Raw genomic sequence first — 13,877 nt, 5'->3', positions numbered from 1 at the left:
TAAAATTCTCTAAATGTTGAACTTGCATTTATTTTGTTCATGCCAATCTCATGGATGTTTTCCTTGCTTTTCTTAGATCATGAAGGAATTTGATCTATGTCCTACTCGTAACCTTGTTTTATATTTAAAAAAATCAGGAGAGCTTTGCTGCTTTGGTCTGGCGGAGATCTCATCATCATTAGTGAACAACGTGAAGGACATGAGTTCTCAGGTCTCTCCTAGAACTTCCAGAACAAATATTCTGGAAGTAGAGTGGCTATAGAGCTTTTGAGGTAGGCAGTTTTAGTTAGAATTCAATTTAAGAATTTCTGGAGTATTTTAAGTAATGCTCATTACCTCGTTGAACACAGTGTCTAAATAATATTAAAATTAATTAATTGTCTAATAATATTAAAAAATGCATGTGTAAGGTTATATTACCATGTCTTATTCTTACTTTCTTGAGTTAATGTATCTACTTTACTAAGCCTTTCATTAAGGGTTTTTTTCCAAATATTTAGTAAATTTTTTGGTTTGTTGCCTTTTTTTTTCCTTTTTCCGTTTTTTACCTGTTAAATGTAAAATCCCAAATAAACGCCTAGGTCCAACTAATAGTGGAATAGCTGCATTTCTTTGAAAGCCCTGTGAAACCAGCTCCCCAGCAAAACAAAAGCATACCCTATCATCACCCAGTGACTGGCCTTTTCTAGTCTATTTTTACCTGTGTCTTTTGTCGTTCTAAAAAATCTCTGTGATTTTAATGAATTCTTCAAAAGCTGATATATTTTCTGGAAACTGAAATGAATCAGTGATCCATTTGAATAAATACTATATTGTCACACATTTGCTATGTAATTTATCCAGTGATTCATCAGTTTAGCTTTCAATATACATAATACTGATAAGATTTAGTAGATCATATATTTGCTTCAAAAGATGTATTAGATTTGGTAGGTCCTGACTTCAATTCAACATAAGATGACTTCCTCTGTCTTATGAGGATATATGTGATTTCCAAAAGCAATGTATCTGTTTTTGAAAAATCCTCCACTAAAAAGGGAAAAAATTAGTTTATTGTAAGGAATGAAACATTCATTTTAGGAATCTGAATATAGAAATTACCCACATTTATATTAAAATTTCATAGCAAAGCAATATACTGTGCATGTCTTCACGTTTCATATACTGAAAGTAATATTTTGATCATGATAACTTCACTGCAAGTATTGCTGAGTTCTGAACTGAAAAGCAGTTTGCTCTGTAGAATAGAAAAATCAATTTAGCATAAGGTGATCTCATTATACTCTATTTATCCAAGATTACAACAATTTAGAAGAAGATTGAGAGTGAAAGTAATTGTTCTTTTATTAATCCAAGTAGCTTTTAAAAAGAAATCTACTGATTAGGAAGCTCTGCATGACTTCTAACTTGAATCTCCCAGGACTTATTCCAGGAGGTTCTGATTTCAGTGATGTGTTCTGATGATATCATAATCTGTGGCCATACCTTGCTGAAGTCACAGAAACAAGATGGAGTAACAGGTTAACATGATCTGTTAGTATATTCAGTATTAATTTGCCATAGAAATGTTAATATTTTTAGATGTTCTGCATATATATGCTCTCTTGCCAACTGGTGATTTAAAAGCTGAAACTTTAGGCAATACTTTCACTTTTTAGTGATGTAGGTTTCTGATTTTAGTTTGAAAAATTAGTACAGTGCTTTGAAGATACAGCGCAATCCCCTGTGCACCAAGATTCTATTGCTGACCCTTATGGATGCTAAGTCTCTGCCCCGTATTCTTTTGCATGTAAGGGTGTAATATTTCCTGCCAAATGCAAGGAGAAAAGAGAGAAAGGACACCTACTGCCAGGAGGTCCAGACTTTCACATTACATCTCCAGCATCAATGTCCCTGAAAATGTCTTTGGACTTGAATGAGCGTTTTCTCCCTTTTTTTTCCTCCTCCCTCTCCCCACAATTTGAAATCCATGATTTTAGTTTGAATCTTTCCTTAGTTACTGTATTGGTAAAAGTGACAGGTTACAATATACTGGACACTTAACACTTAAAATATTCATAAAATTCAGCTGAAGAAATGATGATTATGTTTTCAACTTGCAACTACAAATGTTAGCTCACTGTGTCTGTAAACATCAGTTGCATCTGACAATTTTTAGCTCAGCTCCAGTGAATCAAATAATATAGTTGCTGAAGCAGGGTCATGCAGTCTCTATAGGCTTTTATTCATTAAACTTTTTTATCTGACAAACCCCCCTCAAAATTCTTTGTAGACTCTCATACAAAATTCAGCCATTTAAGTAAAGAATGTCAAAGAAAGCAGAAGTCCTTATGCAGTAATTAAACTAAACATTTCCTTACATTGTGGGGATGAATGGTGGACAGAGGGTCTAAGAATAACAGGAGGATGCTGGTTTATGGGTGTAAGCCAAAAATATGCAAGGATCTCTGTAACTGAGCAAGCCCATGGTTTATGTGTCCCAGATCCCACTCCACTTTGGATTGTGACCATCCCTGCACCCTGCCTCCTTGCAAGCCCAGCTCTGTTCTGCTGTATCCCAGTCTGGAAGTACACAACCTTTTAGGAAGCAGAACAACTTGCATATTTAGTGAAGTCAGGTGCTCTAGTTACTTTGATATTTCTCAAGCATTTTGCTTTTGATGTTGGCAGAGAAAATTTGTGGCAAACTAAGTTCTTGTATTACACCATCTAGGTATCCACCTAGTTGGTGGTTTAATAAGTGAGATGTAGAATAAATGGAGAGAAGACTTAAAAAGACTGGTAAAACGGAGTATTAGTTTAGAGTATCTTTTTGTTTATTAGGAGATCTCAGACTGAAAAATGTGCTGCTGCCTTGCAAATAGATGTATAGTATTTATATATAATAATACCTATAACATATTATATCAAAATAAAGATAATATAAAATATATAATATATATAGTATATGGTGTATGATATAGAATATATAATAGAATATATAACATCTAATAATATATAATAATAGATATATAATATACAGCAATAGATATATAATAATATCTATTAGATCTATATATAATAATAATAATAGATGCCCCATCCCTGGAAATGTTCAAGGCCAGGTTGGCTGGGGCTTTGAGCAACCTGGTCTAGTGGAAGGTGTCCCTGCCCGTGGCAGGGGGGTTGGAACTAGATGATCTTTAAGGTCCCTTCCAACCCAAACCATTCTATGATTCTATAATTTTTTACATAAGACACCAGTGCTAGAAAAGTTTCTTTTTGGTATATAAGGCCATGTCACTGTTTTATAAGGCTGTACAGAAGATCAGTGACTATGACTGATATAGCTATTGTGCTTTTTAATGTAGTACTTTAGTGCTATTTTAGATCAAGGATGAAATTCCAGTGGTGGTAGTCAATTGGACAGTGAATCCACTCCTCGGGTGTAGCATAGAACCTGCAAAGAGGCTCTAAGGAAAGAATCTTCCTATATTTTAATTAATTTTTGGTTTTTCAAATTTTCATCACATTTGGTTTTGAGGTGTTAAGTGGAAAGATCTTCATAAGTGAAATTGTTTCTGAATAATCCTAAATGAAAAGTTCACAATGTTTAAAACTAGAACAGATGAGTAGGAAAATAAATATTTTTAATCCTTTCTCTCTCTCCTCTCCAGAACTAGCCAGAGGTCTTTGTCCTGCCTCAGTATTCCATTTTCACAGAAATGATCTCAAAAGAGGTAACCTTTCTGATGTCCTAATCATCTTTTGTTGCAGTTACTATTTTTATTTTTTAAATTTTTTTGGTACGAGGTGTGGAGAAAAATGAATGGTTGAGCTAAATTTGCAGAAGAGGGAAGTTTATGGGCTTTACTTCATTTGGTACTTGGGAGTATGCCTCAGAACAATGATGTCTTTAAATGGTGTTGTGCTAAAGAAAGAGTGGAGCAAACAATGCAGGTTTCTTCAGAATGAGTCAATAGCTATTGTGACTTCATAGAGACATTTTGATTTCCAGAGAATTGATAAAAAAAGGAAATGTGATGGTCCACGCTGTGTGGTAGGACAGATTCTGCAGCGTGTGGTAGAATGGTTACTGAAGGCACCTGGTTGACCAAGAAGAGCTAGACTGGCAGAGTGTCCTTTACACATTGTTTGACAATTAGATTTTAAGATATCTACATGTCCATGGCTGTGCTAACAAGCTGTTTATAGTTAATGATTTCTACTTCCTTTAACAAAATGCTTAGTAAGTCTCCTGCTTGGAGATTTAAAGTAGCTAATTGACTGTCATTGTGGGGGATTTCTCTATTGATAAGATATGCTATCATAACTTCTGATACCGTTCACAGAGTGGTGAAAGCAATATTACTTCAAATATTTGTTGAACTGATCTGTAATCTCAAGTTCACACTTCTTAAAATTTAATTTGTTAGAGTATTTAGATAAACAGAAGCATTGACTTAAAATGGAGCAAAACTGCAGTATCTCAACATTGGGGTTCTGAAAGGAAGATTATTCTGCACCTCTGAATATTGAAAGTCCCAGTGTAATAAAGTTCTGAGTGTGCATATTGTTTCTGAAAAACTTAAATTTAGGTCTTTTATGTTATGTCTTGAACTTGGTGTTTCTTTATGAAGGACTGCTCTGCATATCCTTATGGCATAGAGATAAACCATCTATACACTGTCAAATGGAAACAACTGTATACATCTCTGAATAGTGATGATTTTCATCATCTCAAACCACCCTTACAAAAGTTTCAGAAGTTCTGTTTTGAAAAGTTAAACTACAGGTGCTCAGAGCTGCTACTAAAATCTCTCAAGGCTTTATTTTTTCTTCAGAATACCTTTGCTTTGCCTTTTCCTCCCTTTGTCAGCCATATCTATTATATTTGATATTGTATTTCTCCCATGCTGGACTTACTTTTTCTCATTGTGTGCCTTGTTGCTAACACCATTCTATCTCAGATGTATTTGTGGTGTGATACCTATTCTGTTGTGATGTTTTCCTGCAGTGCTGCTTGTTATCTTATATTTCCTTTTCCATAGATACATATATCTTTAGACTGACACCCCCCCTCCCAATATGATGTTTACAGCCTGGCACTTGTTTTGAATGGTTGTTTATGGTAGGGAGAGTTGGGGACCGATGGCTGTAGATATCTGCACCTCATCACTTGGAAGATAAACAGAAAAGTAGAGTGGATTCATTCCACTGTTGAGATAACAGGGGAGACACCGAGATTCCTAAGTCCCCAGATATAGCCAAAGAAAAAGTGACATAGGATTTTGGAGGCCTAGAGCTCCCCCAAACATAAATCGTCAGATAGCAGAAAAAGGATACCATCCTATGGCATGTTCCTTCAACTGACAATTCAGTGCTCAAATCTGCGTTGCTACCTATGTTATCAATGCTATACACAGAAGGAGAGAGTTTCAGTTATTCCTTTGGAAGTTATAGCTCTTTCTAGATGTAAATGTATTTCTTCACTTCTTGCTAGTCATATCCCATAAAGGAGGAAAGGCAGACAGGTTTTTGGCAATGAAAGAGAAACTTCTCTTACCTGTTAATTTTTATTTTTGGAAAGGAGCCACTTGATCCAGCTGACCTGCACAGTATTTAATATTCACCAGCAATGTTTTTGACATGCAGTATTTTCATGCTGCTTTTCTTTCTCCAGCAGGTTTAGATATTTGCAGCTGACCCTATAGTTTCCTCTTTTTTCTTAGCCTTTAACATTTGCAGTTCTGAGTCAACCCAATACTTTTATTTCCCAAGTGACTGCTAGAGCTAATACTATTTTGGAATTGATCTGCAACTTTGCAGAAGGTAGCATTACCACGATGTCATTGCTGTATTTTTCTGCAAGGGCCACTGAGTATTCTTATCTCTGCTCCCCTTTTAAAAACAAACAAACAAAAAACCCCAAACAAACCAAAAAGCTGAGCACAGGTCTCTTGGAAGAGCAACTAAGAGAAACTTCTTTACTAAAAATATTGGTTGTTTAAATATATCAGATTAGCAAAGTCTTTCGTAAATGGTACTTAGTTGATTTTATATATATCAGGAAAAGCATGAAAAAGCCAGTGCAGACCCAACAGAAGTCAGGAGGGCTGTGGGTGATATTCAGGACTATTGTTAACACTATAACAGCTACAGAATGCTTTGCAACAGCTCCAGGGGTTGTGGCGGTGTCTGTAGCGCCATTCATGTACAGATGACGAAAACAAGATAGAGTACTTCAGTCATAAAGCTTAAGTATCGAGCTTGTCTGCCCTGTGAATAGTCAGGGACTCCCCCTGCCCCAATCCTCTTTTCAGGGGGTTGGGCAAATTCCAGGCCCTTTGCCATTGAGCTCCACCTGAGCCAATCACCCAAAGAACTTCTTCAAGTGAAGAAGGGTTCAATTTGCAAGATGCTCAGTCCACCTGCTACCACTGACTCATGCTGGTCTTCTTGCAGGAGCTGCTTTTGTCCTATTTGTGCCTTTCATCTTTAGCTTGTGAGAGAAACACCTGTCACATTTGGGTGTATTTCTTTGCACCTCTGATTGTTTCTGTACTACTAAATAAAACGAAGGCCAGGATCTATTCTCTGGTCCTTGAGGTCAAATGGAACAGACAGGCCACATCCACAATCCTGGGCAATTGGCTGTAGTCTCCCCTGAGCTCATGTTTATCCGTACTGTCAAATAAAAGAGCAACAAGGAGTTCAAACACTGGACTCCTTCTGGCTATGGTTTGTATTACTCCAGAAAGCTTTCTCTAAGAGAAGTGTCGTGGTTTAACCCCAGCCAGCAACTAAGCACCACGCAGCCGCTCACTCACTCCCCCCCACCCAGTGGGATGGGGGAGAAAATCAGGAAAAGAAGTAAAACTCCTGGGTTGAGATAAGAACCATTTAATAGAACAGAAAAGAAGAAACTAATAATGATAATGATAACACTAATAAAATGACAACAGTAGTAATAAAAGGATTGGAATGTACAAATGATGCGCAGGGCAATTGCTCACCACCCGCCGACCGACACCCAGCCAGTCCCCGAGCGGCGAATCCCTGCCCCCCCAGTTCCCAGTTCCTAAACGAGACGGGACGTCACATGGTATGGAATACACTGTTGGCCAGTTTGGGTCAGGTGCCCTGGCTGGGCATGAGAAGCTGAAAAATCCTTGACTCTAGTCTAAACACTACTGAGCAACAACTGAAAACATCAGTGTTATCAACATTCTTCACATACTGAACTCAAAACATAGCACTGTACCAGCTACTAGGAAGACAGTTAACTACATCCCAGCTGAAACCAGGACAAGAAGACATCATCTCCTGGCCTCAAAGGTGGGGCTTGGTCCTGGACCACCATTAACTTATTTATATGTAGACATAGAGGCTTTTGTAGACATTCCCCTGGCTTCAAAGTGAGTGTTGAGGTCCCACCTGAAAACAGTGCAGAGCTGGGACAGGAACTCCAGGAAGGCTACCTGGTAATCCTGTGTTAAGACATCTTTTCAGTCTCATGCCACCTATCTGTAACACAATTTTATCTTAACAAGGAGTAGTAATGGCAAGTGAGATTTTGCCTTCCAAGAGTTTCAGGTCATATTGTTTCCAAGCAGTCTTTTAAAAAATTATTTTATTTAATTTTATTTTTAAATAAAGCCATAGAAAAATACAGCTGAAAGGACCCTCAGGAGGACTTTTGGTGCAGTATTATTCAACCCCCAAGCACCTGATCTGTGGTAGTTCATAAAGCTTCTTAAGGTGATCTACAAAATGACTCCTCTGAAAACCCTGCACATATACTCATAAGCTGCTGAAATGCAAGCTCAAGTATCATCATTAAAAAAGATCAGAATGTTCCATTAAAGAACATTTTACAAAAGAGTTAGTTTATTTACCTAAAAGCTAAATACTTTATTTTTTTTTTTTAATTTTTCTGGAATGTGCCAGGTAAATCAGATACAAGATGACCCTCTTTTTCTCAGATCCATCATCTGCTCATTAATTACAAAGCTAGTTATATATATCTAAGTATCCATCCAAAAGCAGGATCAGCTGTAGCTATACCATCCAGTATATGCTTGCCAAACCCCTAACAATGGTGCTCAGCAGATTCCCATAACAATCCATTCCAGTGTCTCCTATCTATTACATTGTTTTTCCTCATAATTAACCTATATCTACCCTACTGCAAATTTAGTGGTTTATTTCTTGTCTTGTCAGTTGTGGATAGAGTATACCCTTTACAGACAACTATGTACAAAAGCTTTTTGTTTTTCCCATTCAATCATTTTATTAACTGTCCTTGTGAAGTTAAGGCATCTTTGCGTGTATGTATGAATAAAAGTGATTTTCTGTGAACAGGAATGGAGGGAGAAAGGGGAATTAAATGAGAGTCTCCCCAAAAGTCTGCTGTTGCTTTCATCCTACCTGTTGTGTACCTTCCCACTACCTAATTTCCAAACATATTGTGAGAAGCAATATGTTTAATGACAGCACTCCAAAGTTATTCCTTGCTATTTAATAACTGGTAGGAATGCAGTAAGGAGCAGAGTTAGAGTGAGTCTAATCTTGGTTAAAGTAATAGTTTGGAGTTAAAACAGTGTGGTGGATTTATAAAGAATTGCAGATTCATTTCTCAGAGACATCCCAGAAAAATAAGGCCCTGCTTACCACATCTGCTCATAGTAAAATCCTCCTTTGACTAAACACTGCTACTTCATCATTGCCATTTTCAAGAATCAGATCAGGAACTCCAGGCTCATTTTGATGAAGAAGAAGTCTTTTCAATGATTAGAATTAAGAGGTTTCTCACAGAGTCTCCTGCTGCTCGACTAGTCATTGTTTCAATAACAAGAAGTTACCCTGCGGTGATGGTATCAAACTTTTCTGCTTCCTATGGTGCGTTCAGAGGTCAGCTGCAATGAGAATATAGAAGTGTGTTTGACAGAATAAAAGGAAAACTGAAACCTTATAAAAATCATCATGAAAGAGGTAAAAATTGATGTCCTAAGAAAATAGGATTATTTTTTGTTCAGATAAGAGGATAAGGGAACAGGTTATGTTTCTGGATATCTTTGGGAAAAGAGAGAAGTAAAGGATCTGCAGAATTTAGAGTTACATAAAGTAGTGTTGGTTTTGGCTGGAATTGCCACAATGTGAAGGTTGAAGGTGAACTTTCTTTCTGCATTCCCCTTCACATTTTGAAAAATTATTTTCACCTGTGCTGTACTTCTAAGATGATTTTTGAGAAAAATAACCCATGAAGCTTTAAATTCAGGGACAGGGATGTTGACCAAAGCCTTATTTTCAAATATGGTAGTCCATATTTGGGAAGAAAACGGTTGTGTCGCACATCTAAATAACTTAATAATTTTTCTTTTGGCTCCTTTGCTTCCTTCCAATTTGCCTCCTACTGGCTATTTATCATGGAACCTACTGTCATGAAAATATTACATTTTATTTTTTACATAATTATATATTTCTTCTCTGTATATTTTTTCTTTCCCTGCAGAGATTATCTACATTGTTGTTATTATTATTTATTACAATAAACAATAACATGTATTTGACAAAATAAAATCAGCATAATCTCAAATACATTACTGCAGCTTAATATTTCATACTGTTCTCTGTAACAGAGAATCTTTTAAAGATAGAAAATAAATTTATTTGGAAACATCACACAGAATACTTCAAGCCTATAATAAACAATATTTAAACCTTCAAAAATGAAGCTGATGCCAAAAGCCTAACAAATTGAAAGTATTTCTAGGTGATTAGTCAATGTGTGTACAGTACTTTGAAAATGAAATGCTATGTCCTTGCTTAATTATGAGTGTCCTTGGAATTACTAGATGCAGTCTGAAGAAATATGAAAACATATGGATGTTCATTTTCATTTCTGATGCCCCTCTTACCCTTTTGAGTCTTCCTTCCCCCCATTCCTCTTATAAAACATATTTTCAAGAAAGCCAGAAAATGCTGGGTCACCTACCCCTTTCCAGCAGAAGAGGATTCATTTAGTATATGGTCTGTCTGTATAGGCTGCCATTTCTCTCTGGTGCAATTTATCTTTTTTTGTTGCAGTGGGATTTAGGAATCCCTCTATTCTTTGCAGTTTCAATGAATTCAAAGCTGGAAAAATAATCTAGACTGGCTTCCTGCATAATATTGCTGAGGAATTCTTGCATGTTGCCACAACTTTTGAAATATATCTTTTAGATTAACATCCAATCTTGACTTAAAGATTTCAGATTATGGAAAATCTACTAACACCTCTCATCTTGCAACAGGTACCTTTAGTGTAAACAAGTGCACTTAATTTTAATTCTACCTGTTGGGTTTTCCTACACCTCTCTGATTAAAAAGCCAGTTACTATTTGAAATCTTTCCATGTAGGCACATACAGACTATGGTTTGTTGCACAAACCTTCTGTTATTACAGAAGAGTTTCTCCCTCACTGTAAATAGGGAAATGAGAAGCTGATAGTTGACACACAAGGTTAACTGCATCTTTGTTTATTAGAAGTAACACAGTAAGTGTTCTTGGTTTGCAAGCAAAGAAACAATTTAATTTTTATTGATTCGTTTAGATATATTGTCTGTATTTGGTGAGGTGGTTCTAAAGGAATTGTTCTTTCAACTTTCTCTGAATTTTTCTTTATTTCCAATGCTATGGCTGTTTAAAAAAAACCAAAACCTCCAAAACCCAAACCAAAACACCCCGCCCCCAACCTCTGAACCCCATTTAATGTCTCCATATATTGTTCCATCCTCTTTTCAGATCTGAATTTGTCTTAATCCTTCTTTGACTGGCTAATCCAGATTCCTTTGTCCCTTCTTTTTGAAGGAGCGGTGAAAGAAAATATATTCCTCATAGTGTTTTCAGCTGGTGACTAAACTTGTTTATTTTCTGCCTGGTCTGAACATGAGTGGTGATAAGGCAACATCTCTTCTTTAACTCTGGTGTTGTCTGTTTTCCTGATTTCTTGGAAAGTAACACTGCCATTTTCTCATTTTAAGAGCAATGATACCCTTTATATTGAGCAGTATTAACAGAAAGCAAGGGAAAACACCTTCTGCAGGTACATAATAAAACTATTTAACAGCTTTTAGTTGTCATCTATCTGTATGAATTCTGTATACATAACATACGCATGTTCCTCTAAACAGCTGACTTTAAGCTTATTGCCTTCCACACTTTCTGCTGATTTACTCTAGCTTCTCTCAACATGAGCAAATAATTTTCTAGCATTCTCTTGATTAAACTAAGAATATTGACCTTCTCTGGACTTCAGGTAGATTTTTCAGGTGTCAAAATATGCTTTAATTGACTTCTGAAGATATTCCATTTTTAAATATGGTTTTAAAAATGGAAATGTCAGACTAAACATAGTGTTCCAGCATTGGTAACATCAGTTTTTGAGTATGGAAATAATGAAAAACATCTACTTCTTTTCAATATTGCTTTACTTTTTCAAGGATTGAATTAGTTCATTTAGCAACAGCTTTGCACTGGGAGTTCACAGATTCTTACCCACCTACAGTTTCAGAATCACTTTTTTCAGCATCCCATCCTATAAATATGACCCGCATTCTCTCTGCCTAAATTTAAGACTTTGCATTTGTTCTTATCAAAATTTATCTTGTTCAAATGAAGCCACCTAACAAATCGAGACAGATCATTCTATAGAACATTTGCCTTATTACTTGCCACTCCACCAATTTTTGCGTGCTCTTCAAGTTTTACCAGCAATTGCTTTGTATTTTCTTCCAGATCATTGAAAATTATACTTAGGACTTAAGATTTAGATACTGGTTAGCCCATATTAGAAATACTGTGATTACACAGGCATTCCTCTTTTATAGCTGAAGAGGAATGTAGAATATATTTATAGCAGTTATAGCTAATAACTAATTAATCATTAAAAAATAAACTTTAATCATTTAAATATCATTTAAGTTACTGTATTTAATACTATCCACCCCTCACTCCAAGCAATCAGCAAGAATGTGGTAGCTCAGAATATGGAAATAAGTCAAATGCTTTACAGTCATGTAAGTAAAGTATATTAACCAATTATCTTCTCTCAAGAAAAACTCTAAAGCTTGCAGACAGAGTGCTCAAGGTACAATCTTCCATTTCCATAAAATCAATTAAACTTTTGGGGGAGATAAGAAAGCCACATTTCACAATCCTTTTTTCTAATAGTAGGATATAAGCTCCAAAATGTTATTTAAATTTTAAAACAGCAGTTCATTCTAAGCTTGCAGAAGATTACTGCATTATGATGTCCCTGCTGGACCATGAAGAATGAAATCTGAAGCTAGGAAATGGTGTCAGGTGTTTTGGTTTTGGGGATGGTGGCACCTCTGTCTCCTTGTTGGTCTGTTCCTATCAAAGGAGCTCCGAACCAGAGTAAGCTAATCTAAGTCAGAGATGCTTTAGTCCTTTTTCCCTCCCGCTGCACAGAGCTGCATGTTTTGTGGCAATATTAGTGTTCACCTGGATCTGTGGTAAGCAGGCTATGGGAGTTAAACTGGCTCAAAACTATGAGGATAGAGATGATGATGATGATGCAGGAACCCGGCCAGCTCAGCTGTGCAGTAGGAGTGTGAGAACGTGGTCTGAGCTGAGGAAGGTAAGCATCAGTGTAAATTTGATTTAGCAGCCTGTGCAATTGTTTTTAGGTCTGTTGTGCCTCTCTGTTTTGTAAACTAGAGTCCCATGATTTTCCAATTCGTAGGCTGGCAGGATCTTAAAAAATACTTGGGTTTGTCTATCTCTGTTTTCTGCTGGAGTCAATGGGACTTACCTTTCTGCTAATGATGGACTGGGAGAGGAAGGAGTTATTTACTCAACTGCAACATTTCCTTATGGAGCTAGTGCTTACAAAATAGTTCAAATGTATAAGCAGCTGTAAGGAGAATAGATAAACCATTCTTTACATATTGCACATTAATTTTTTTCATGCAGGCACCATCTTGGTGATAATTAATTTTTTATTTGTAATGAACAAATCTGTGCTATGTGAGTAAATGTAGAAATTACGCAGAGAAATGTGATGGAGCGGGCATTTACAAGGTGAAGTGTCGTACATTCACAGATAATTTTTTCTACAGGTACATGATTTGAAATTAAATACGTGATGTTGTTTTCCGTAGAGACATATACTATAATAAGAGTGGTTCAATCTGATTAAACAGCTTATAGATGTGGTGGGCCACATAATTATCTATCTATACACCATACCTCAAGCTGTAACATGCAGGCAAGTATCCCTTCAGTAATTTCCACTGCTCCATCTCTTTAGAAATATAAATTCATTGGCTCTGCAAACAGAATTATTTACTTCATTCCTGTAATTACACCTCGAGTCACTTCTAGTCAGCTTTCTCTCTCAACACTTTCCTGAAACTCCTCTCAACTAGCCAAATCGTGGAATTGCTTGGAATGTCTTCCACTCTTTTCTCTCCTTTATTTTCTTTATACCACTAACTTTCAATTCAATCTTTCCCTTGAAAATGGTATCTTTTGCAGGGTTTGGTGAAACATTCTTCTAATTTTCTGCCACCTCTCTGCTTAATTCTACAGCATCTCATCTTTCAGTATGTTGTTTTTCATACTGTGAGAATGCCAGGGGCTTTCTATCTGTCCCTAAAGGGCTTTCCCTCTGCACTGCATCCACTACCATTTTTATATTGGTGACTTCTTTCTGACCCATCTCCTGCAACTATCTATCTTGGTTCTCATTACCCATTTTGGTAGTCCTCCTGTCTCCAGCTTTACTATTCCCAGACTGTGTATCTCTCCAGATCATCTATATTGCCCATCATACCCTTTCCATCCTTTTAATGTCTCTTGCCTTCTTGCTAAATTACATTCTTTCTATTCA

At 36.4% G+C, this 13,877-nt stretch overlaps 1 protein-coding gene across 1 annotated transcript in view; it reads left to right on the top strand.

Annotated features, from left to right (window-relative positions):
- LOC138684986 (uncharacterized) overlaps window positions 1-13,877 on the top strand; it is a 57,820-nt gene that overhangs the window by 9,346 nt on the left and 34,597 nt on the right. Inside the window, exon 2 of the mRNA XM_069780512.1 lies at window positions 3,657-3,719. Coding sequence (XP_069636613.1) covers window positions 3,705-3,719 — 15 coding nt within the window. The 5' untranslated portion in view covers window positions 3,657-3,704. The remainder of the gene's footprint in view (window positions 1-3,656; window positions 3,720-13,877) is intronic.

Source organism: Haliaeetus albicilla, chromosome 1 (assembly GCF_947461875.1).
Source record: "Haliaeetus albicilla chromosome 1, bHalAlb1.1, whole genome shotgun sequence".
Taxonomy (NCBI): Eukaryota; Metazoa; Chordata; class Aves; order Accipitriformes; family Accipitridae; genus Haliaeetus; species Haliaeetus albicilla.
This window is presented reverse-complemented; position numbering and strand designations above follow the sequence as displayed.